The 25,895-nt window shown below is 46.6% G+C and overlaps 1 protein-coding gene across 7 annotated transcripts; it reads right to left on the bottom strand.

Moving 5' to 3' along the window:
• Positions 1-3,533: 3,533 nt before the first annotated feature.
• On the bottom strand, positions 3,534-25,895 carry SLC25A48 (solute carrier family 25 member 48). Of its 7 annotated transcripts, none has more exons than XM_074839001.1 (8): positions 25,523-25,890; positions 23,620-23,663; positions 20,116-20,138; positions 19,222-19,474; positions 17,590-17,838; positions 16,208-16,341; positions 13,011-13,140; positions 12,295-12,431 (listed from the first exon to the last, which is right to left on the bottom strand). In XM_074839001.1, exons 1-7 carry the CDS (start codon positions 25,870-25,872, stop codon positions 13,018-13,020), a joined length of 1,176 nt encoding a protein of 391 aa, XP_074695102.1. In that variant the 5' UTR covers positions 25,873-25,890; the 3' UTR covers positions 12,295-12,431; positions 13,011-13,017. The 7 variants fall into 7 exon arrangements, with proteins under 7 accessions (XP_074695103.1, XP_074695100.1, XP_074695104.1 ...); XM_074839005.1 differs by having other exon boundaries at positions 20,067-20,138; positions 25,523-25,708; XM_074839002.1 differs by lacking the exons at positions 12,295-12,431; positions 13,011-13,140 and adding an exon at positions 3,534-3,671 and having other exon boundaries at positions 25,523-25,893.

Raw genomic sequence — 25,895 nt, 5'->3', positions numbered from 1 at the left:
AAAATAAATGTGATACAGAAAGAAAACACAGAATTTCTGTTTGACTCTCAAGTCCACAAATATTTCTGGTGCTATAGAGTGGTCAGAATATCCATTTTGCTGTAGCATCTCATGTGAATGAAATTGTTGGAATGGAGCTTTGCACACCCACTGGTATGAAAACAGGATGTTCAACCTTTCACCAAGTACAGAACATACAAAATGAAGACTCTTGAATACTTTTGGTGCTCAGGTAAATTATAGTTTTATTGGTTTAGCAGTTGTTATTTCTACTTCTTATATTTCAGATGGATAATAAATACAATAAATAACTTTTCTGTTCCCCCTTCTTATCGAAGAGTTTTGGGGTTTTTTAAAGCTTTTTAATTTATTTTTTTTAAGCTCTAGGTTTATTGATTGCTTGATAGGTTCTCAGGATTTTATTCAAAAATTCCTTCACATTTCCCTTGGTCTTGTACTGGCACTGATCCCCACGTGCCAGGCTCTGTGATGGAAGAAAGAACAAAGATTGGGTTACCGAAGATTTTATAAAAAGAAATGATTTAGACAAGACAGTTAAAATACACATTCTTTGGAGCTAAGCAGAGATTTCAAAAACAATTCCTAAAGAACCGTTCCTCGAGCAGTGAGTGTACAAGTGGCTTTTCATGGTGACTAAGAAGGTGACAAGTGGACTGTCATATAGTTACAGCTGAAGTAGTTTAAACTAGGCTGTTTCAACATGGAAAACAGGGCAGACAGAGCAGTCTGAGTAGCTGGGTAAGGCTAGTGCAACGGGTCTGCCCGGTGTTGCAGTGCCATTCTAACAATATTCCCCCGTGCAAGTTTGAAGCGAGAGTAAAGGAGCTCAAGACACTGCAGCATCAGCATCTTCCGTGTCTCAATGAATTACACAACATTTTTGCTCAGTAGGTAAATAAAGGATGTTTCACTGCCTCAGCAAAGGCATCTGGGGATCCAGGAGTCTTCCTGAGCGTCATCACAAGGCTGAAGATGCTGCAGGTCACAGCAGTATTTCATGCTCAACTGCAGTTTATGTAGAATTAATATTCCAGGAGAGAAGGATGCCTCTGCCTGCTTGTCCCCAGCCATGAAGCTTCTGCACATCTACTCTCTGGTTTTATACCATTACGATTGAGTGTAGAAACACATTTTGAGAAAGGAGAATAGCAAAGCAATTTATTTAAATTGCTCTCCCAGAGATCTGTGTTTGAAGGTCCTCATGCTAAAGGGGTTTGGAGAAGGGAAAGGGCACAGTGGGGCAGAACCCGTGTCCCTGCTCCCTCTGCCAGTTCTAATAGCTTTCCATTGCCTCACGCATGTTGCAGCTATCATTCTGCATGCTCCTGCAGAAAACGAGTATTTAAAACACATTCAAAATTAATCAAACAGCTAAAAGTGTTTAAATTATAAAAAAATCCTTTCTTTTGTGAAAGATAGACAAAGATCTAGAGAAAAGTAAGAAAAATCTTACTTTGCAGAGGTTTCTATCCAGTTGAGTCTGAAAGGTTAGATTGAGCCTTTCAATTACTGGGTTTGAAGATACGTTGTTTTTCAGCATGTGTTCAGTTCCTTCCACAAAGCACGCCAATTCGTGGCCAGGCTGTTAAATGAAGAAGGCATTAGAAAAAGCTAGAGTTCATTTTGTGTTTATCTACAGAAAGAAGAAATAGGTATTCCTAGACGTGGCAGCATGTCACAATTAAATGTAACATTTTGCATTCTATTGAAAACTGGTAGAAGAATTTAGGGGGGGTTGTAAAACACTCAATCATCATATATGCCATAAGAAACACCTGTCACATCTCTCAGAAACTGTAAAAGTAACCCCTCTGAAGGATACTTTCAGCTAATGCTGGATTTCACCATATCTGAGGAGGTTTACAAAAATGAAATAGTGTTGGATACACCTAGAGCTAAGCATCCGAGGCCTGACATCTCTGGCCCGGGTTCACTCAGTATTTAGGTACCCAACCATAAAACAAGGTCTTGCAGAGCAAGAACCTGTATCAAAGCAAGAACCTGTATCTTTTGATTTGTAAGGCAAGCCCACAGAGGACTTTTGTCTGACTCCAGGCTTGGTTCTGATTGCACTGATAATGGGAGGACTTCTGCTTCCCTCCCCACTCGCTATTCATCAAGATCAGTTTTGCTGCTGCTAGTGTATTGAAATCTTCTTCATAACCGAAAGCAAAAGTTAGATAAGGAGCAAAATGAACAAACTTAAACTCAGTTAATACCAAACTTCTTTAACACCTACAATAGCTTAAAAAAAAAAGATTTACCTCAGCAATGGGAAGACATGAACATGACTGAAAATGAAAAGAGTGAGCGTTAAAATCCAGCATTGTTGGCATTCAACACAAAAGTACATTTTTGTTTAGTTTCATCATATTCTCAAAATCGTGTACTCACACTGACAGCTGTCTCCCTACATGGACAACTTACAGAACTTTCCCTCTGAAAGAATAACAAGTGAGGAATCAGTATTTATTATCAGCTACTTTACAAGCATGCATTTTTACAGAATTAAAGTGCTAAACAGCCACTTACAAGCAGACGTTCTGTATACCGGATAATTTCACGGACGCTGCAATTCTGCGCTTGCACAGAGAGCAGCAAACAAGAGAAGAGTATGTATGACAGCATGCTGGCATTCATGTGCAACTCAGTCTGATGGGTGACAGAAGAATAGGAGGACACTCCTTTTAATTGAGTCTTCACAAAATTCCCATTCTAATATGGAAAAACCCAATTATAAAACTGATACCGGGTGCCCACTATTTTTTCCCACTAGCTTGGACAGCATTTTAGAGAAATCAAACGTGGAATTGAGTCACCTACTGCAGTGACTTTTCTTTAGTACTGCGGAAATTCACAAATGCTCCTCAGAAGTGATTAATTTGAACATTATGATATTACACCCCAACAGGAAACAATGGTTAAAAATCTACGAAAGCATTTTTTTTTCAGATGTGGGGTTTGTCTCCTGTGCTTATGTAAATTATAGTTCCATGAAAGCAAAGAGACAATAATGTTCAGCATTGCCAAAGTTCCTGAGAAAACACACTGACAGGCTGCAAAGTGGCTTTCCCCTGGATTCAAAGCAGGACTTTTCTCAAAGAAAGTCAGTAATGTTGCAGAGGTTTGGTGAGCAGACAGACAAACAGACGAAGTTGTGGAGCGGTGCCTGGAGAAGTTGTCATGCTGAATTACAGCTGCTGCATCCGGAGAGGGATCCCATAGTCCTTGACTGTGATCCCACCTCCACCAAGTGCAGGTGCAGGTTCAGATCGGGCCCTCCGGGTGCAAACACTGACTGCAATGTCGCACCCCGTCCCCTTCTAAGCAGAAAAGAGAGGATGCAAAAATAGTCCTAGGTGACCAAAATGCTATTAACTTGGAAATTGTCTCAGATGGAGGCTCCAGATTGGGTTGAATGTCTGCTAGAGCTTTCTCTGGCCACAGAGGTTTCCTTCTTTCCAAGTTGCATGCCTTGGCAGAGCAAGTGTCAGCCCTTCAGATTTCTTTTAGATGCCCAGTGTTGACTTTTAAGCTTCCCTCCTGTTACACCTTAAATCCTGTTATGCCTCGAAGATCTCCTCCAAAAGCTTGAGCCTTCTGCTGGTCAGCCTGGCTGAAGGATGAGCGCAATCCCGCTGGAAACCGTCCTGAAAAGAGAAAACATCAGGTTTCAATTTGCTGGTTTTTCTCTGGCATTTGCCTACCACCAAGGGATTTATCTGGCCGAGCACAGCTCCCCGGCCTGCCCGCACGCCAAGGGGAGCGGAGGAGGACCTGCCTGCTGCTCCTGCCCCTGCCTCGCTGCCTGCACACCGAGCACCAGCTCGGGGCTGGGGCGGATGCTCCCTGCCTTTTCTTTGAGGTTTGTCCCTGGGTGATTTAGTGTGAGGAGTGTACATCCCATTAGACAGATACAGCTTTGACGCAGGCCCCAGGGAATACCTAGAAAAAGCCAGAGATCCTCCCTTGGCAAGTGAAAGCTGGCAGCAGGCTACATTATGATCAACAGATGCACAAAAGTATGTTGCGGGGAGGGATGGCGTTCATGAGCCAGGCAGTGGCATCTTTCAAGGCACTGGGCGGTTAGAGAAGGGCTAAAATCATTGATCTGTGATCAAGAGCCTGGGATTTCCTGAAAAGCAATAAAGAGACTTCCGTGACAGGTAGGTCTCCCTTGAGGAAACAGCTTTGTGCTCAAGCAAAGCAATGGGTATGCTGCTCTCTGTTTCTTCAGCCAGCAAAGCCCCACAGCAAGAACTAGAACAATTAGGTCAAAGCATAAATTCCTGAAGGAAATAAATGATGTGTAACATTTGTGGGATGCTTGGTTTCTCCAATGCTTGAAAAAAATATTTTGCATGGCTTTAAAAGGAAAGAATACACAAGTGTGTTTGATTTAGCCAAGGTTGTGCAAGAAATATGGTAATGTGCCATGGGGACATTTTCGTGACAGCCAGGAGTTTCTACTGCTTCTTGTTTTTAAGAAAAATAGGTTCATTAGGAATCCCATTTTGCCCAATAGCTGCTATGCTCTGACTTTGCAAGGATTTTACAGAATCTGATATACTTAGCAGGGTCTCTAGGGCCTCTTCACCTCAGGAATGATGTCTCAATGCAGCTGCCATGCTCTGTAAGCGAAAGCGATTGGTGGTGTAAATTGTATGCAAGATACATAATTAGGACCTTTCCATGCATGAGATGTAATTAAGTTCACTGGACAGTGAGCAGAGCAGGTAACTTCTTCCCAGGCCTATAGCCTGAAAGCACAAGATCTGTATTTTTGTTACTGGTTGAAAATCAGAACAGCAGAGCTTCCAGAGCTGCTCCCTGAGCCTGCGGTTCCTCCTCTCAGCCTCTATCTGCCAGGGGTGCCAGCACTATCTCTACACTTTTCATTTCTATTTGATTGCTTCGTGAGATCTGTCTAATGTTGTTGTTGCTCCAGGGCAAGTAGGTCACCGCAGAAGCTCTATTCAGTTTACAGTGAATCAGATATCACCAGAAATCAAACTGTCAGAGAAAGAACTTTCCATGTATTGCTTAGAGCAGCAGTGGATCAGGCACAGAAGTGAGTGGCACCGGTTATGGCTTCTCTTTGGAGAGTTTAGGCTCTATTCTGGCATTTAGAGGCTGATTCAGAGACCACAGAAATTAATATTTGCTGCCATCCCAGCAAAAAGACCAGCTTTTTTATATAATCTTTAAATATTTAGTTTTGATATTTTAAAAGTCTTCATTTTGATGACCAGCTGCAGCAACATATTTTCACAGATATGTTGTCATTTGTGTGTTAAATGCAATCAGCAGTTTATTTTTTGTCCTCATGTCTAGGTATCTGATCTCCCTTTGTTCCTCTCCCTTAATCTCTCTTTCAGCAACACAGGCCAAAATGTAGAAAGGACATAGAGGTTCTTCAACGATCACTCAAAAAAACTGAAACAAATTCATAATAAATTCAGTAGCCAAATTGCAGTAGGTAGGAAGGCAACTGTGTGAGTCCACTTCCCTCTGAGGTCGCAAACCCCCAAGCATCAAAAGGCTGGCTGTCAAGGTGGGGAGCCACCAATGCTAAGTCTGGTCTTTCTGAGGGTTTTTGTCCCCTTTTAAGATTTCTGGGTGGAAAAATCAGAAACAAAACAAAGAACTGAAACCCAGGATTTTTAATACAGGTCACCAGGCTGAAAGGTAGCGGCTGCATGAGCCCATAGAAACATCCCCTACTTTGCCACTGGGAAACCTGAGTGGGGAAACTGGCTGTGGTCGGCCTGGGCCTGGACCATCCTTCAGCAGCTTGTATATCCCCACACTTCCTATCACTTCCTACACGCTAAAGGATGCAGTGGATGAGCAGAGGAAGGAAGGAGGCAGAGAGCTCCATCAGCCGGGGGTACTGCCAACACCAGGGCAGCACATCCGTTGGGTGTGCCTGGTTCATGATCACAACTTTCAAGTGACAGAATTGTTAAGATTCCAGCCCAGAACAGGTATTTCGAAAAGGTGAACACAAAAAACTCTCCCAGTATATTTCTGTAGTCTCCTACAGGCAGTTCCCTCTGGCTCCTCTGGAAATCCTCATCTAATATCCTGTACATTTTTGGTTTATGTGTAAATACTTTGGGATATATTCTCTTTTAATGCACCTATTCTGATGATAGCTCGATTGAAAATGTTTCACAAACATCCAATTTCCAGATCAGTATTTTAACCCGGTTAGCATAAACCTCCAGATCTTCTGAGTTCTCATGAGAGAATTTGCATTCTCATTGAGAGAATTTGCATCCCACTGTAATGTTTCCAAGAAACTTTGTACAGTTTGGGTTTTTCTAATGTAGGAAGAAAGACTCCCTGTAGAAGAGAAACACCAAGATAACATATCAACTTGTTTTACATTTGCTGTGTAGATCAAGATGTAAGGGCTTGCAAAACCACAAATGAAGAGATGCTATTGATAGTTTAATTTTCCAGAGATAAGGTGGCTTGGAGTATTTTTTTTCCCTTTCTTTTAGATAAAGATGACATATGCTAGTGTAAAAAAAGGAAAATAGGGTCATTCTAATTCCTTCACGAAAGGGTAGACCACTGCATAGTAATAGTGAGATTGCCTATGACAGAAAGGTGTAAAATCCAGATGAACAGAGGGAACGTTTCACGTGACAGCTTGAAGAGGGCAGTGGCACCTCCTGATAGCTGCACACTGTGCTCTGTCCTAGCAGATGGACCACAGGATGTCCTCAGGACTCACATTAGCTTCTGTAGGTAATGAAGCTCCTACTACTTTCTGAAGAGTTTTAATTAATTGGAAACCATTTAAACTAGCCAACCAAAACTAGTGGTGCTCAGGAGCTGTGAGATGGAGGAGCACGCCTGAGAGAGACCTTCAGAGCTGCAAGTCATCCTTGTTTCATGCAACAGTACAGTCACCAGAGCTTTCCTGGGTTTTCTAGCAGGGGAGCCAAGCTTTCTGTGTTGCAATGATATTTAGCAAGAGCTGAGGCATCTAAAAGCAAAAAGCCCTGACAGCAACATGCCAGCCATGCTGGGTGTTGCACATATTGCAAGTGCATCTCAGTACCAAGAGTCTCCAGAAGTAAGCAGAAGAAAGTGGGAATTGCCCACAAAGGTCACCAGTTCACCTGTATTTTAAGGTTTTCCTGATGCCATTGCTCTCACTTCAATGTCCTCTTTTGTGAGCCTGACTGCTTTCACACCAGGAAAGAGACACACTGCAGAGCTCTCAGATTATAAGTCCACTCACCCTTCCTTGCTTATCCCACTGTGAGATTTCCCTCTCAGCACAGCACGCAGAGGAAGGTTGAACGTGCAGGACAGACAGACAGCGCAAGGCATTCACTCCGTGGCTGCGTTAGTGCCCTCCACCAGCCAGACCCGCACTGCAGCTTGTTTTTCATGCTGTAAGCATTGAAAAACCACCTGCAGACTGCTTGATTGAAAGATGGTAATCACAATTTAATAACAAAATAAGCACGGATATTGGTTCACACCTAGTTGCATGAGTAAGAACGGTTGGCCCTCTTCCATAAGAGTTGGCAGGATTTTCTATACTATGTGTAAAGTAGGCTACGTTCGTGCTAAAATGTTATTAGACATGGGGAATAGACCGTGAGCCGGTCCAATCCGTGAAGATAAACAACGTAAGTCCTGGTGCTTTTACAACTGATGAAGCCATGTAGGTGCCAGTCTTGAAGCAGCGGGTGTTGGCAGCAGGGCAGTCTCAGCCTGTGCTTCCCCAGTTGCGAGGTTCTTGTTTCTCCAGATGTTTCTCCTTGTGACCCAAGGTTATCCATTGCTTCCTCCATCACTCAAGAAAGTCTTCATATTCTTTGCAGAGATTTGGTGTTCTACAGTCCAGTAGCCGTAGTATTTCACCTATACTAAGAAAGGATTTCTTGATGTATCCAGCATTTTATATCTTACAGTGAAACCTCATATGTGACCTCTGAGACCCCCTTAAAAAGACCCTTTCCTTCTGCTGCATGTATGGCTCTTAACAGGTCGGTTGTTCCACTAGTGTCTGATTCTGGAGCTGTCACAGGATCTACAGTTTAGGAAAACTGCTTTGAAAAGCACTGTAACTACTTAAATTTCCCCTCACTGCATGGCTTAATTCCTTAGTCTGGAAGGAAACTTTACACACTACTTAACTAAGTTGGCAGTGATCGGTCTATGCATCATTATAGGAGCATATATAGGAAGAAGATGGCTTTAAAGGAAGCTGTTCTTGTGCAGTTTATATTCAATTTAGCAACTCAAACTTCTTCCCACTTGTCTCCTTGGATCTCACCATTTCTTCTGACTCTACCTTTTTCTTCACAGGTACACGACAGGTATTGGCCTTCTTGGCTTACATGAATGCAATGTCTAGGAGAGAAATCTCTACTATAATAAAACAATGAGCTTCAGATAAACCAATGAGATACAAATCTTAATGTCTGCAAAGACGTCACCTACTCCTCTGTCTTAGAGTACAACAGAAAAAGAGAAACCGAGATGGGTGATCTCACCTTCCCCAAGATATGGACACACCAGGCAGGGATTCCCAAGGCGTGAGAAAGTGTCAGCCTGGCCCGGAGCCATCACAGGCAGGGCTTCAGCAGGCACTCAAACTGCTGGGAGTGAGCTCCTGCACAGGATGTCAACTGCACCCTGCCTGGGAGAAGGACTCAGGGACATTATGGGTGCCCAGCAGCAGTGGGGATGCAGAAACAGGGCGGTGAGGTAGCCCCCTCCTTGCCTCCTGGCCAGAGGGCAGTCCCAGCCTGCTCCCACATCACTCCCCATGGGCATCACAAAGCTTCTCCCAGCACCAAAGACCTTCATCCAGGTCAGGGCTGTTTTCCAGAAAAATAACTTTTCACTGGGAAATTGGTTCCTGTTTGTTCTTTTTTTTCCAAAAGGGGAAATAAGCTGCTGTTATCTTTTTTTCCTTCAATAGCACTACACTGTGTATAAACTGGGAAAAACAGCTACACAGCCAGCACCTCATTAAGTAATATGGGGTGTTGTAAGAGCTGGAACACCATCGGCAACATGAAAGTCAAGCAATTACAGACTTACTTGAGGCATGACAGGTCTGAGTATGCTTTCATATTCCAGGCAAGAAAAACATAGAAATAGGTATCCCCGGTCCTTCTGGTCTCCCTTTGCATTTTTTACCAATTTCAGGATTTCCTGCATTTATCTTAGAAATGTGGGGCTCTGTGAGCATCTGTGAACAAGCTATCAAGCAGATGTCTTCTTCCACTCCAGCGTTCATGGTGCTGGGGAATGTGCCACCGATGGCAGGTCACTACAGCCACAGCACTGACAGAGGAGCTGGTCCGTATCCTGAGTTCTGTTGACACAGGGGATTTTTCTTTTTTGTAATTCAAGGACAAAATCACCAACATATGCAATCAGTGCCCTATACAAGGGATTTTAATCAGCTGTATTTTTGAGTCAGGCTGTTTGCCTGCCAGGCAAGGCACTGTTTTAAACTCCCATCACCAGGTCCCCGAAGAGGATCCCTTAGAGATCTTAATTTCGATCAGTGGATAATGATACTGATAGTATCTCTAAAAATTAATGCATTTGATGTATCACAAAGAAAATCATTCAGAAGACATAAACCTGTCAAGTCTCTATGTGCATAAATCATAATTGCCATCCCTCATCTCCAAGACATGGGGTTGACCCCACCACTGGGCCTCATTCCTCGGTGACACAGCCACTCACTCACTACTTCAAAAGCAAGACTAAATTATTTATTGGGCTCTGTGTGCAGGGATCCACTGTGATCGATCACAGCAATGGGTACAACCATACCACAAAGTGCTGTGCCCCAAAACCTGCTTGACCCAACCCTGCTGTGCCCGACCCAGCATCAGCCCGACCTGCTGTCACCCTCAAAACCCTCGTGCTCCAGCCCGGCCTTGCTTTGCCTCACTCGTGGTCTGTCTATGAATGCTACCGGGGTGATACACTGATAAACCAGTGTGTCCAGGGCTTGCCTCCCACACTGCCAGGCAAGGGGACCCCAAAATCCCCTGCACGCTGCCCAGCGTGGGGCTGCTCTTGGGAAGGGACCGTGTGCTGGTCTGGCAGCAAACCTGGACTCAGTGTTGAATGGAACAAGACAGAAAGAAGTTGCCTGGCAGCTCCAGCGAGTGGTACATGGCTATGCCCTGCCACGGACAAGGATGCCATCATGTGGCCAAAGCTTTTTATTCACTTGCCACTTTTCATGTTCTTATATTAAAAACTTCCTGCCCTCTGCTCCCTTTCTACACCAGGTAGCCCACAGCTCTCCCTGACAGCTCCTTCTGGCAGGTGTGTGTTACACAAGAGTTTTGTCCAAGTAAATCCTGGGCATCCGTCTCAAAACTGGTTTGACTGGATGAAGAACGTCAGGAAAAATCACCACAAAACTCCAACATGGGTCTCAGCTTTACGCTCAGGGGAGCACTAAACAGACCAAACCTGGGCACTGTGAGGGCAGGATCATTCAGATACACAGCTTGTTGCAAACCTCATCAGTTTAATTAATTCATGGTGCATTTTACATAATGCAGGCAGATAAGCAACATCATTTATTTGCACTGAAAAACCAGTCTCCCCGAGTATCAACCCTGGAGACATTATGCATCTAAAGAACATGTTTGATGTATATGTATTTAAACAGGTAACATGGAAAGCATGAATCCTTAAATGCAGCCACCAACAAATACTTGTGTGAAGGCTCATCAATTTTATCCATACTGTTTTATCAAAAACAGTTCCCTGTGTTCTTTCCAAGCTCAAAGGCACTGTGAGCCTCCTCGCCTGCAAGTCCTGAGATGAAGTAACACCAGCTGTTTCTCACACTTTTTAAGGCCAGTTCTGGGGGAAGCCACACTAATTCGGGTCCTAGTGAAGAGCAGCCCAAGGTTGGGGACCCCATTTCTGAGTGCTGCTCCAGACCCGAGTTTTTAGGCACTTTCTGCTGAGGTCTTCAAGTCTTGTCACCAATTCCTCCATTCATTCAGGGAAGAGGACGCAGGAGTTTCTCTTTCCTTCTCCTTTATGGAGGAAGGCTGCACAGCTGCTCCTGGTTGCCTTCAGAAACTTCTGTTGAGGGCATCTGCTAAAACTGCTGTTGCTGGGCTTTTTCTTCTCCAGATGAAGATGAGGGGAACCACACATTTCCCAGAGGACAGTGTTGTCCCAGACTGTCCCCCTATGCCACATGTCACATGGGCTGTTATCCCTCAGCCTCTCCTGCCAGTGCCACCAGAGTCCTCTTGTCCCAGCAGAGCTGGTTCTTCCTGGTTTTTGGCATCAGAAGCTCCATGCTTAGAAAATAAAGCATGGAGATATTTAACAGCATAAACAAATAATCATGATGTAAAAGATCTTGGAATAATTGAAAGGCTGAGGTAGACCAAAGAGAGACCTGGGTCTGCCCCACTTGTCTCAGTGGGATTGCAGCAAAGAGCTGGGGGTCTGAAGCTGGCCCGTGTAGTTTAGAGAACTCTACATCCCTTAAAGAGACATCCTTTGGTGGTGGTCTCTCAAGGCTGCAAAGTGATGTCTGCAGGATTTGGCAGTTGGCAAGCTGGACTGTCATGTCAGGGAGATCAGAAGGTCTAACGAGATACCGCTAGCAGGTCCCTGGAGATCTACAGAAGGTGAGTAGGCAGCCATCTATATGCAGTGCAGACTTGCTTTATTGTTTTCTGAAGAAAAAGAGCAGCTTAATCTCTGAATCTACCATCCTCTTGTTTCCCAATTTAATTTATACCTCGGATAACAAACTGAAGTTGTTGAAGCCCTTTGCATTTTTTTCATGCTAATGTGATAAATTGTGGCAAACTGGAGAGTTCTGTGATGTAAAACACCAGTATCCGTTTGTACGGGTGGAGTCATCTTATGTCTTTGATCCTGAAAGCAAGGTAGGATTTTGTGGGAATCCAGACCTTTCTACACAAAAAGCACCTGCACACCCACCACACCTCCTCCTTTCCTAGTTCACAAAGAAGAGGAGCATTATACACAGCGTTGTACAAAAGACGCTCCCTTGGCTGATGTCGGGTGGGCTGCGTTTGGGTACGATCTCACCCGTGTGGGTGAGGGAAGTAAGTTGTTCTCTCGGCTCAGTGGGAAAAATGTCATTGGTGAAAAAGCCCAACACCGCCATGGGAATTATTAAGGTGCTCTTAGACAACAGAGATTTGATAAGAAAATGGTCTTTGGATTTGATTGAGCTGGTGCAGTTTTTGGAGTCCTCCAGGGACTAAGTCCGTGGCAGAAGAGAAAGCAGATGCTGTGGGTGCAGGACTGGAGTCTTCGGTCAGAGCAGCTGAGCCCTGACCAACACCACACTGCTGATTTGGCTCAGGAAAGTAGGAGACTTTCAGGTCTTCTTGGCGACACTTTTGAAATAAGAAAGAAGGAGGTTTATGAAGTACTGCAGAAAACAGCAAAGACTGCCAAGAATATTCTTGAGTATTTAACTGCTAAAAAAGTTTCTTTAATCAGGTATTTTTAATGCTGCTCCTTTATACAACCCTAGGTTTATGAGTGAAAGAGTAAAACTGTGAGTTGATAGTCAAGACACTTTGAAAGGGTTTAATTTCGGGTCTTTGTGGATGGATCAAGGGAGGAAAGGATACTGTGCAGGGATTTTAGTGAGAATGGTGTTTCAAAACTTATAAAATGTTAGAGAATACTCTCAATTTTTCTTTTCTGATTCATACTAATCAAAACAATCACAACAATCGAAACAGATTGCAGTGAAATTCCAGGAGATCTGGAATGAAACCAAAATCCATCAGCACATCTATTTTCTGCTCCAAATCCCACAGACCCAAATTTGGGAAGTGTTTGACTATTCAGATGTAGGTACCATGTAAGTTATCTGACTTTCAGAAGATCTATACAATTGCAACTCCATTTGATTCAAAGATTAATTCTCTAATTTTAATAAAGCTAGAGGGTCTTTATGAGCTGACCTGGAAGTTAAGGATTGGTCTCAGTTTGGTCTCTTTTCATTGCTTTGAGGGAAAGTTCATAGCCAAGAAACATGGCTGAACTCATTGGGAATCCTCGCACTGCATTGACCGTGATGCCCCTAAAAAAGACCTGTTGGGGATGGAGAAAGGTTAGAGCATAGGAATATACTGGCTATTATAAGAAGAAGAAGAAAACATTGAATGAAGTCATGGTGGGATTCTGAAGAACCAAATCTTGGTTTGCTCAGAAGATACGCTCTCACTGCCGGTCTTTGCTGAAGTCTGTGCTGGAGAACGGAAACGCAATGGCAAAAATCACTGGTTTGGTATCACTGTGCTCCATGCTTCCTGTGAACCCCCATCTGTGTCTGCCAGCAAGAGCTACAAGAGGTAATGGGTAAAAAAATGGTCTCATGGCACTGGTGTAGAGCAGAAATCAAGAAACCTAAAATGTCTTCCAGTGTTGTCCTACCTAGCTATGGTCCCTCCTTCCCTTTGCAGACATAAGCATATGGGGATTGTGCAAACCCCAGGGTACAACAGGAAGGCTGTTGCTTTCATACAGCAAATTCTCTGACTCCTCGGGGTGGGTCTACGGGTGCAGGAGACATTAGGGAAGCAGAGAGGGAGCAGTGTGGCTGCGAGCCACCCCAGCCGATGTGGGCACTGTGCCATGTGGACTATTTTGCAGGTTTCACCTTTGAGCACAGAAAGAATTTCTCAATCAACAGAAAACTAGAGTTACTCTGTACCTTGCTGAGAACTAGGTCTCACCACCAGTTTTGGGAAAAATATTTCATAGAATATATTCACATGTGGGTTCCTAAGTTCAAGCTTTGGTGCCCTTATGTATCCCAGCATTTTCTTTCATTAAGATAATAAATATCCACAGCCAGGCTTCCTCATTTTGCTCAATATATATTTTTTGAAAAGATGCTGGCACTTAGAAGAGTGAAAGACCCTGTGGCTTTTAAGTGCTTGAACAGTAGAGTGCTTTCTGGAAAGTGGAGAGGGGCCCTTCTCGCTTCTGGCCTTGGCTTGTCTCCCTTTGAACCCCCCTGTGCTACAAACGCCGTTGCCTGGTATGTGCAAGGGTGTGCACAAACCACTCGCTCTGGGCTGAGCTTATTTACAAAATGATGGTTGGAGGGAGTATCTCGGCTGGCCTGTTTTTCATAAAATCACTCTGTTAACCACCCAGGCTAATCACTGTGGTCACTAATCTAAACACCAGAAGTTCAGAATAGACATGAAAAGTAACATCAGCGAAGCAAGCCCCCTTCCAGGCTTGACAAAGGCAAAGCTCCCACAGCTACTGTAAGAAAGCACAGAAGATCTCAGCTCCAAGACCAGAAGCCCGTAGATTTAAGTGTCTAACCAGTGTTTCCCCTGAAATACTGAGCTCTGCTAAACATCACTGTATCTTGTATCCAATAAATCCAGTCCATGGTGCTGTCTTGTACAAGACAGTATCAAAATATGTTAACATAATTTAGGATGGAGTTTGCAACGTGAAATTGCAATATTGGGCTATTTAGGATATTACTTGATTTATTGGGGTGTTTTATTTTGTTAGGAAAGATGGAATTTTCTGGGAGGAAATTCAGATTTTTGCAGTACCCATAAAGTAACACAAGAGAGCCAAGTTAAATAATAATGATTTATGAAGAAAAGCCTGGAGGTATAAATTTTTCGCATCAGAATGAACACACCTGACTATGCAGAAAGAAGAAGGCTATATTTACTTTTTTTTGTGTCCATCGGGCAATTATTTTCAGCACTGCAAATGCTGTTCCTTTGTCCCAGAATTCAAACATCCAGGCCTGGGTTTGGCATTTATCAGTTGTGTGTCTCCCAAGATATAAAAAGATTTTCTTTACGAGAGAAGGATCCAGTCTTATCATCAACTATTACTCAATCCTGTTGCCTGCTTTGGTCCGGGTGCCAGGCACGATAGCAGAAAAACTGCAAGCAGCTCGGACCTCAAATGAAAAAAAACTAAGTGCCTGAATTAGTTGTTAATATTCAGGCAGGACAAGGAGGGTAGGGGGTGAGGATGAGGATGAGGAGAGAGGGATATCACATGGAAATTCCCTTTTCAGCTGCCCCATGTTTTACTGTGAAACTGCATGCCAAACACACGGGGCAGGTAGCCCACATAGAGTCTGGGGCACCCTGACTGTCTTCTGACCGTCTGAGCGTGGTCTTTAGCATCTCTCCAGGTGCCTGTGCTTCCTGTGAATGTGGCTCTCTTCACTCAATGGCAAAAACCGAACCAGACGGCTGGCATAACATAGTGGCACGTTGGCAAACATTTAAATCACACTGACTTGTGATTTTGCAGGTTATTCTTCTTTTTGTAACTTGTTACTTTTCCCTCAGAATGTGAAAATTAACACTTTGGAGCTAAGAGCCCCCATGATGTTTTGATGACAACTTAAATACAGATTTATTGAGATATTGGAAGACGTCACTTCTCATAACCATGAGTTGGCAATGCAATAAAGCTGCAAACCCTGGTTCTCTGCCATCCACATTTAGCTGAGGCAAAGTTTGCAGGTAGAACAAACATTTTTTATTACGCTAATAGACAAAGTCAGAAAAAGGAGATAAGGGGGTTTTTTTTGGCACACAGCCCTTATTCACGTTTGATACCAGTGCAATTCTGATTTAAGAAGGTTTTCAATCAACTCTATCTTGGTGCAGAATGAGGGTGGGCAGTGTGAAATGCAGCATCGGTTCCACCAAGGCATTGCTCAAGGCAACTAAAAGCACCCAGGGTGCCAGCACAGCCCCTGGAATCAGTTCCCATTGACTTCAGTGTCAATGAGAAACATTTGACCTCTGCATTTTGTAGAAGCAATCACAGAGGCAAGATTTTCTGCCTCTGATTTATGAGAAGTCAAATCATATTCACAATTAAATGCACTGACATGAAGTGTTATTTTAAGTTAATTACACCACCAGACTGTGACCCCCAGTCATTCATTTTTTCATTGCTGTATGGCACATTATTACTCTCACTATTATGATTTAGAAAGAATCTGCACTATAATTACCTACTGTCATTATTATAATTTAGCCGTAACTGGCTTTAGCTGTCTCTCAGTCCTGCAGATAGGTTTGTAACAGCCATTGTATTTCCCAGTGGAAAATTAAATGCCTAATACACAGATTTTACTTCAAATAACACTTACTTTTAAGCCCTCGTTCTGGTAGCTCTGCAAGATACAGTCAAGGGTCCCTTTGTATTTGTTTAAATAAACTCCATCTGCCTGAAGTCGACTTTTCACAACATCCATTGGAGTAGCAGTCCCCCAGGAAATGGCTCCTAGAAAAATGTAGAAGTATTTGAACAATTTCTTCTCTATATTTCCTTGGCCGCAGGTCAGTGAACTCAGAAATTCACTTCTCATCTACCACATCATATTCATGGGATTGTCATTTCAGGGCATTCACCCTGCTGAGGCACAGCAACGGTATTTCTGGGACCAAAGTTCCCTGTTTCTGGAAGAAGCATTGAGATTTTGGGGGTTACGCTGGTAATCAAATGCAGGCAGCCCAGAAGGTGCTCCCCCAGGTGCAAATACATCTTCTGCCGTGCTTCTGGTGCAGCCTGGACATGCTGTGGGAAGAGCCCGAGCTGCAGGGAGCTGCTGCCTTGGGCGATATCAGAAAAACTGGAGTCCTCAGATAATTCTGTTGAAAAGCAAAGTTTGAGCTGAGAATGCAAATAAGAGGCAAGTTCATCTCCTGAAACCAGGATTAGGTTCCACGCAGCTGAATACATCATAATTCCTATAAAAAAGCTGTCTATTTACATTGATTAGCCTGAAGCTGAGTGGGGTGGTTTGCTTCTCTGAAAAGGTCAGCATGCGACTTCGATACATGGCCCAGTTGGACAGACAAGAGTTTGTTTGGACCTGTGTGAGTGTTGGGGCGTGCTAGAGAAGCTGTCCAGGTGGGCCAGGGCTCTCTTTATTTGCAGAAGAAATGGAGAGAGCGTTTTGTAATCATTACCTGAGCTAAGGATTGATCTGCATTTAGGGGTCTGCAATTTAGAAATGGCCAAGAAATGGGGAGCGGGTGTAGGGGTGACACATGTAGGTATGGTGGGGGACGCATGTGCCAGTCTTACAGGCAGGTGTACACAGGAAAAAAAGAAGAATAACAGTCAACTCTGCGTCTGCTGCGTGCGAGTAAGGTGCACACCCTCCTGGTGGGCAGCCAACAGGTTGAAGTCCTCTTCTGGAGGCATTCTTGGCGCCGTGTATCACTGGCTGTCTGGTACACAGACTGCCGTGAGACATCCCAGGAGATGAAGGCGCTGGCTGTTTTCCTTCTCGCTGACATTGAGCCCGATGAAGATCTGATAACACGACTTCCATGAAGTTTGTCAAGTCATAAAGCGCAGCCATGGTGCCAGGGGACCTGGCCCTGGGGGAGGAAGGTCATTCAGCCCCACATCCTCTCCTGGTGACCAGGAGGATGTGGTGGCCCCTGAGCCACCCCCATAATCTGCCCTGGGAACCGTCCTGTCCTTGTTTTACCAGTGTTGTGGGGAAAAAAGGGTGCTTACCTGCTACACCCCCTGCCAGCCAGATGGAGGAGGGATTAGGGGAAATGCATCCATCTGGGGTAATCCAGCCACAGAAAAATGTGTAAGGGATGAAATAGAGGCAGTACCCAGGAACATCTCTCAGAAGCATTGCTCCCGCACCTCGGTACATTCCTGCTATACCCTCTTTCTTTAGCACTGTCCTAAAGCAGTGAATTGGGCCTCGGTACAGAGGAAATCCAGGAACTGTGGGCTGTAGTTTAATGTTGGCTGCAAAAAAAAGATACAGTCGTTATAATAGCTACGTTGCTACAGAACTCCTCTCAAAAGCCCGCTGCCATTGAACAGAAATCACTGCCATACATTTTCTTTCGCTGAGATCAGTATGTAGCGTGGGAAATAAAGTTCTAAGAAAGAGGACTTAGGTCCATTTTTAAAAGACGTTTAGACACTTCAGGAGAGTTTTTTCTTAGATACATTGCATGCCTCCCAATAGGTATGTGCTCAGTGAGATGTCCAACCAAGTTTAAGGCTCCGTGCCCAATTTTCACGGATTTTAACCACATCTGGTGCCAAGCCTTGACATCTTCAGAGTCTGGCCCTTCCCACGTAGACCAAGTTGCTTTTGGAAAGGGCATTAGGTTGCTAAGCTGCATGGAGGCTTTTTAAAAATGGACATAATACTATTTTATCAAAGCAATATAAAAATGTCAATATTTCACAGTTAAACAGCACAACTGTAATCATGAGGAAGGTGTTGAACTGCTGAAATCCAAGCTGTTCAGCTCTGAAGCTGCGCCGTCTCTTCCGTTGGCTCTGCCCGTGCTCTGGTGGGGTTTGCTCTGTGTTGGCAGCCTGCGAGGAAGTTCAGCCGCCGACTCGAGCAGAAGCAGCTCCTTCTGCCTGTGGCTTCTGGAGAGGTTACAGCTGCCCACTGCCATCCTGCCAGCATCCCCTCCTGACCTGTCTTGCCTGCGCCTGAGTCCCTGTAGCCCTGCCCTGAATAAGCCAGTGGTTTTCAAAGGCACATGTGAAATTTTTGCTTTTGAACAGTGGGTGGAATAACAGAGAGGGACTTATGGGCAAATACATGTGGGACTGAGAGTGTGCAGCAGTAGATGGGGAGCAGGCATTATTGCTGGCAGCCGTGGTGCTGCTGGTGGGATCTCCAGGGGACCCAACAGCCCGGGGACTCACTGCTCCTGCCCCACAGCCGTGTGGGGAAAGTGACTCCTGCGGCTCCTGGTCCTGAGCAGACCTGCCCCTGTGCTCATTACAGATCCCAATCAGCTGGAAATGCCAGCAGAGATTTGATCAATGTCACTGATAACCGTCCCCCCCTTGAGCTGAGCAGGATGGGGTCCATCCTGAGGCAGAAGGAAGCATTTTTAGCTCAATTCATGCCATAGAATCATAGCATACCAGGTGGGAAGGGACCTCAGGGATCATTTGGTCCAACCTTTTTTGGCGAAAGCATGGTCTAGACAAAATGGCCCAGCACCCTGTCCAGCTGAATCTTAAAAGTGTCCAATGTTGGGGAATTGCAGCAGCCCAAGGCACCAGAGAGCTGGCCCTTGAAGCAAAGTTGTCCTGAAGCTCTCAGTAAACACCGAGGACTGGCAGACAAAGCAAAAAGAAACTCTTGCTTCCTACCTTTGATGTACGGCTGCGTTTGCATCTGTAGCCTTATCTTTACCAGGTCCACAGGAGAGCCGATGCCCACAGAGACGAACCCTGCCACCATGCTGGCCAGAGCCACGTCGGCCAGGGCCGGCGCACGGGCTGGGTCGCCATGGCGGAGCTGGCTGAGGAGCCGCTGCGTGTTGCTGAAGACACCAAACACCACGGAGCTGTAGACGGCGATGCTGGCCAGCGGGAAGGACATGCCTTTGAAGAAGCCAGCCACCTACCCGGGGAAGGGAGCTGGAGTTAAGAGAGCGAGTGGGACTGAGCAGCATAAACCCCAACTTGTCTATCAGGCCAGAAATGCAAATCCAAGTACCAGATGTTCCCTGGACCCAACCGTTCACATATGCTGAGCAAATGAAAATTAATTCATGCCACTAAAGACTTTTAAAGATTGTGCAGAATGCAGGATATGCTGAAAGCACAGGAACCCACGTAAGAGTCCCTCTTACGGCCAGCTTCTGTCCTGGCATCACCAAAGTCAGCAAAATACCTCCAGGAGAGCTTTGCCAGCAGGCACGGGCAAAAGAGCCACTGCGGATGTAACACCCTGTCCCATGTGGAGACATGGGCAGTGTCATTTATCACTCCATGCCAGGGATCTGTCTTTTCCCTATAGAAATAACCACGAGAGTTACCTAGAGTTAAGCAAGAGAAGGCTGTAGGTATTTGCAGGCTCAATTGCACCAGCTTTATTGGTCTTCATATAACTGCTAGTGCCAACAGTGATCTTGTAGAATTGCTTTATGTATTTATCTATTTATCTATTGGCATTTTCTACCAGCGCATTTTAAGTAAGATAAAGTACTTACAGACTCATTTCTGTACACAGTAAGAACACAGTTGAGTGTATTTCCATACCCTTGTCCAGCTTGCAAACGGGTCTGCAAAATACATTCGTGAAATGCAATTAAAATCCCATGCTTCCAGCCCAGTGAAAGCTCAGGCTACGTAAACAATGTGTACTTTGCTTTGAGAGAGAATCCTTCCTTAGTTCTAAAGAAAACAGAGCAATAAAGTAAGATATATATGATCCACCCCCCTTGAACTTTGCCAGAAGCAGGCCTAAACGGGACCTCAGAGGTCTGAAGCTTTCTGCAACATCTGGAATCGATGGCTGTCAAATTGCTCTCGAGTCCCAACCAGCTACCCTGGCCCAGCACAGCGTCACAGCAGACTGCTGGTGTGCGGTGTTGTCATTGGCAAGTTCATGATTTATGTGGAAATTGGAGAGTGGTGTGGTCTCCTCCATCTGGGGATCTCAGTGGAGGTTGGGACGCGTTGCTGAAGGATGGAGAGGAGAGCTCCCCTAGGAGGCTTCCAAGGCCCTTCTGATCCAAGGTGGATTTTAAGACAGAAATACTAAATGGAGCCAAAATAATTCAGCTCCATCTCAGAAATTCTGCATGCTTCACTCAAAAATACATTTTTACATCATTTCCAACAAAGACATTTTGTTTCTGGAAAGCAATGATTATACGCCTTCCAAAAAATGCCAACAACAGCTGGAAGAGATGGCGTGTAAGTCATGACAAAGTCCGTATGATTCAACATGCTTTCCCCCTCTCACATATCTATAGATAAATATATATATGCACACATATGTTTAGATCATCTTTCACTCAAGCTGCTCACAGGTTTGTAATAAAAAAATCCTAACAAGTGATGCATTTTTGGGGCTTAGAGGTGTGTGAGGAAATGGACCCCCTGTTCACTTCACAGGACCTGGGGCTTCAGCAACTGATCTTGGCTGAAGCCAGAGCTGATTTTTTGTAGGAAGACACTCGCACGTGCTCTATCGGGGATGTTTATAGGGAACAGGGACAGTATTTTTGGTCATATCCATCAGCACTGCCACTAGCAGGAATGACAAAATGAAGCTTGGAGGGACAATGCCAACCTGTGCTGGAGGGACAGTGCCCAGTCCCGACTTACACCAGGGTGAAGCAGGAAATCTATTTGGGAATTTAAACCCCAAAGGAGTGAATGTTCTCCAGAGTTCGTGCTTGGGGAGGGCTTTTGGGCAGCAAACAGCAGGTTGAGTGGCACAATCACGTGGCCCAGGGCCCTGCAAGAGCCTCTCCAGTGGGGTGCCCCTGCAGGATGCTGGCTGGGGAGCGAGAAGGACCGAAGCCTGGGCTCACCCCTCACCCCGGGGCTGCTCTGTGCAGCCGTCTGCCCGCACCAAGCATTGCTCCACACCTGGCTGAAGGCCATGGAAGGCGGCAGCAAAAGCAGAATATTTACTATAAACAAGCTGGTACGTGAAGATGCTGGCTACGGCTCATGCAGCACGCGTTGTGCAACGCAGGCAGGCCTGGGCCGTGGGTGCAGACCGGTGCTCCGCATGACTCACACTGGGGGTACAGGGACTGGGGGGACCGGCGAGGAGGCTGGCTGCACCCCGAGCAGCCCAGGACAGGGACACTGCAGTGCACAGCCCTGCCTTCCCTCCTGGCTTCACCTGAATGCTTAGCTCAGACATTTCCATTTTGCCTCCATGGGCTTGTTTTTTTTTCTTTTACACAGTAACCAGGTATTCAGAGGTTCAAGTTAATACATTTTTTGAGTAACTGAGGGCAACCGAGTGTCCTCACAAACTGCTCCTCGCACACATGCCCCTTAGCTAAGCTGTTAACCCCCAGCACTGAAATCCCTGCTGGCATCTCTGTCAACTGATACCAGTATGGATATTCCTCAGGAAAATTCTCCGTTCTGTTACATTTTAATTAGTACAATACTGCTCTCGGGTGACACCCAGAAACTGAAGAAAGTTCTGGGGAAATGAATGCAATGTGAATGATGAAAAGTGAGTAAATGTAAAACTAGAGTTTTGCAAGGCCATGGAAAAAACAGATGCTTGGGTTTGATGGAAGCTGCGACGCTGGGAAGGCGCCAGCTGAAGTAGAGGGTCTGCTCGATGGGAGCTGTGGTGTGGCTACCACATACCCCATCCAACCTCACATTCCATCCTGCCTCCTCCTCCAGGTGGGAAAGGATCCCCCATCCCCTGAACACTGCAAATGCTGCTGAGCTGCCCCTTTGCTGGCTTAGTGCTGCGTAAAAACTCTCCTTTCCACTTCCCTTCCCCTAAATTTGCAAAGTTAACAAGTCTGCCTACTTGGTATTCCCAGGCAATGTCCAAAGCCAAGGGCAACAGAGGGGTCAGCCTGACAGTTGTCTTTGTAAGCACTGAAGGATGGGCTCACTCTTTCTTGGCACCCAGAAACTCGATGCTTCCCAGCAGGATCCTCTCTCAGTTGTTGCCAAACTCCCCCCAACCTGGCAATGACACCCCAATGGCCGGCCTGAGATGGGGATTGCCTTGGCAACCCTGGGCAGAGCCTGCCTGTGCTGCCTGTGCCCTGGCCCTGCCCATCGCCGGGATGCTGTGGGCAGCCTTGCAGCTCCTCCTGCGTGGGGTCTGCACCCATCCTTGATGGAGATGCTCCCGGGGCTGCCATCCCTGTAGCAGCTCAGAAAGGATAGGGCTGGCAGGCCATCTCCTGATCCCCAGAGAGCCGGCTGTGTGCAAGGGGATGGCTGGGGAAGGGATGTGGTGTGGGTCACACTGGACCCTGCCTCCTCTCCATCACCCTCCAAGATGCAAACAGGCCCACTGGCTCTTGGGTTTGCCACATCTAACAGCCCTGCCTGGTGCCAGCAACAAGGCTTGGACCGGACCAGAGCACGTGGGCAGAGCGGTTGAAGCAATGAAAGCTGGCCAGAGAGGCCTTTCACACTACAAAAAGAGAAGGGAACAGGATCTTCCTTTATATCTCTGCATCTGTAAGGATGGGCAACTTGGTGGGTTGGGCTGTACTGGTGTGTGCATGGGCTTGTCTGCATCATGCTAGCAAATATCTTCTTACATCTCTAAAACCTTCATTCTGAGGAATAATTGTCTTGAAGGAGGAGTAAATATTGCATCACATAGCCCTGGGATAACAATTTCAGCACACTGCCCTTCCAGCATTGCCAACACTAGGAAGACACATAAAAATGTGCCTGCAACAAAATAAATATAGTTCCTCTGCTGCCCTTTGAATACTTGTCTGTGGCAAAGTTCAATAAAACATCGGCAGAACTGTTTGGTAAACTATACGTTAAGTAAAGACAGGTTTAATTGTCAACATTAATCCTCACTGGAGGAACTTGCATGTATCAGCCAGTTCTTTTAGTTTCTCATTCAAAATGAGCATCGGGCAGGAAGAAGGTCTATGAAAACATTTCTACCCAGGCTAAATTCCCCCTTGGGGTGACAGGAGAACTGAAGGTCCTTTGCAACATCATCTACGGAGAGGCCACCTCCCCATCGGTGGGGTTTTGGGTGGTGATGTGAGAGCATGGTTCAAAGTGTTTTACCTTGATCGTGTCCAGGGGGTGGCCCACAACCACGCTGGCAGCTCCTGGGGATGAAAGCAAAGTATTACACAAAACATTGAAGAAGCTTTTGTGATGGGACAGGAAGAAATGGGTTTATAGGGGGGGAGACATTTCCATAGAAGCAGTTATACTGGCCCCAGCCAGAGCCAGGTAGAAGCTGGGCGGAAATGCTTGCACATCTTTCCTTGAATACTCTCCATCAACGTCACCTCTGAGCAAGAGGAGAAGGTGTTGTATTTGCATGTCCTGTCCATGAACAACCCCTCTTGCTCTCTTGTAAGCTCATAAAATCTTTTAGCTTCAAAATTATGAGATTCAGGTTAGACACAAGGAAATGCTTTCTCCTGGCTCAGACAGAGATGCCCTAGAGCTGACTGCTGATGGGAACTGTGAACCTCCATCCTTTGCCATTTTAAGAGCAGTTTGTAGAGATACCTGCCAGGGATGATTCTGATAAAGAGGATCCTGCTCTGTATCAATCTCTACAGTCCCATCCAGCCTCATTCCCTGTGGCTTTCTGGAAGAAACCAGCCCATTCCCCATTACCATCCTGCCCACAACGCTCACTGCCAGAAGCCCCCGTGGCAGGGCAGAGCACGGCTCAGTTTCCCCCTTCTCTGGGAGAACGGAGCGACCCACGTGCCGTGGCCAGGATATGGTTTTACATGCTTGTTGCAAACAACACTAGCAGTTTTTAGGGTGTTTGTGGAGATAATTTGTGCTGCTTCCCCATCTGCAAGTCTCCGTGTAAACCAGTGTCCCCAAGTGCTTTAGAGACTACATGAAATTTCTCACTTGTAGTAGATATGGGATGATGAAACCATCGTGTCCTTGATGAACACATTAAGACTTTACTCAGAAATGTGTTATAAAATACCCCTTCTCCTCCTGGACCTTAACCTGAGACCGGTGGTCCAGTGCTATGCATGAGAACTGGCCGCTGCCACTGACCCTGAGTGCTGGTGGCTGTTCACCCCCAGACGTCCCGCCCCATTCCCGGGGGTGTGCGGCGGTAGCACAGGGTCAGCGGGGAGCGACTGTGTCCTGCACAGCCTCCGCAGGCTGCAACGATCCAGAAACCAGCTGCTCGCGTAACCTTTTGGCAGAGGTTCTGGGTTTTTTAGTCACCTAACCTATCAACCTCGTCTGGCTGGTCAGGGTCCGTGACCCATCTCACACCCCCTTCCTGAGCCTGGCCTGAGCAGCAGCCTGAGCAGAGCTCTGGTCTGCGGTGGCCAGCGCCGCAGTTGCCCCTGTGGCCCTGCAGCCCCCCCAGCAGTGGGGCAGCTTCACCGGGCACCCCGTCAGCTGTTAAACCCAGGGGGAACTTTCAGTTTTGTAAGACATACTGTATTACTGGCACCTCTACAAATGCTCACCTTGCCTTTTCTGTCATGGTATCTCTTTTCCTGGAGTTTGTGATCCGTGTTTTCAGCAGACTGGATCAATACCCCCCTCTGCCCAGCATCGCCGCCCTGGCCGTCAGCCTGTTTGCCATGTCGGGATCGCAGGGTCAAGGCCAAGCGGTGCCTCACCCGGGGGTGTGTGCGGCCGGGGGGATCCCGGGTTGGCTACTGCGAGCCCCAGCTACTCCCCTCCGAGCCCAGCTTCCAGCCGTGAGACAGGGGAGGGAGAGCCGGGGGTGTGCGGCATCACACCTACCGATACTTCAATTTTAAGTATTCTGCCCGTGGAAATCGGATTAAACTGCACTTCTGAGCCAAAGCGAAGCAAACGGTGCGTCCGCCGGTACGAGCACGCCGGTGGGAGGCACAGACCGTAGGTGACACGGAGGATTTTATTCCCACGCACGCTCCTGTCCCCCCTTCGCTGCCTTTCCCACCCTCCCACCCCCCCCTTAACCCACGGCACCACCACTTACCGCCCACCCAGCCCGCCGCGAAGTCCTGCAGCTGGAGGCTGCCCATGATGAGCCGTCGACCCTGTCCCGCCGGCGGGGCAGGGGGTCCCCACCGAGAAAAGGGGTCCCCACGGGAAGGGAGGTCCCCACGGGGCAGCGGTCCCTACCGGGAGGGGCGTCCCCACGGGGCAGGGGGTCCCCACGGGGCAGCGATCCTCAACGGGAAGGGGGTCCCCACGGGAAAGGGGGGTCCCCACGGGGGGCGGGTCCCCAACGGGAAGGGGGTCCCCACTGAGCAGGGGGTCCCCGCCGGGCCACGCTCCCCGCGCAGCCCCGCCGCCCGCCGCAGCCTCTCCCGGCCGCGGTGACATCACGCACCGGGGCTTAAAGGCGC

The sequence above is a fragment of the Strix aluco genome, chromosome 13 (assembly GCF_031877795.1).
Source record: "Strix aluco isolate bStrAlu1 chromosome 13, bStrAlu1.hap1, whole genome shotgun sequence".
NCBI classification, from domain to species: domain Eukaryota; kingdom Metazoa; phylum Chordata; class Aves; order Strigiformes; family Strigidae; genus Strix; species Strix aluco.
The sequence above is the reverse complement of the archived record's forward strand: the minus strand, read 5'-3'. Positions and strand labels throughout refer to the sequence as shown.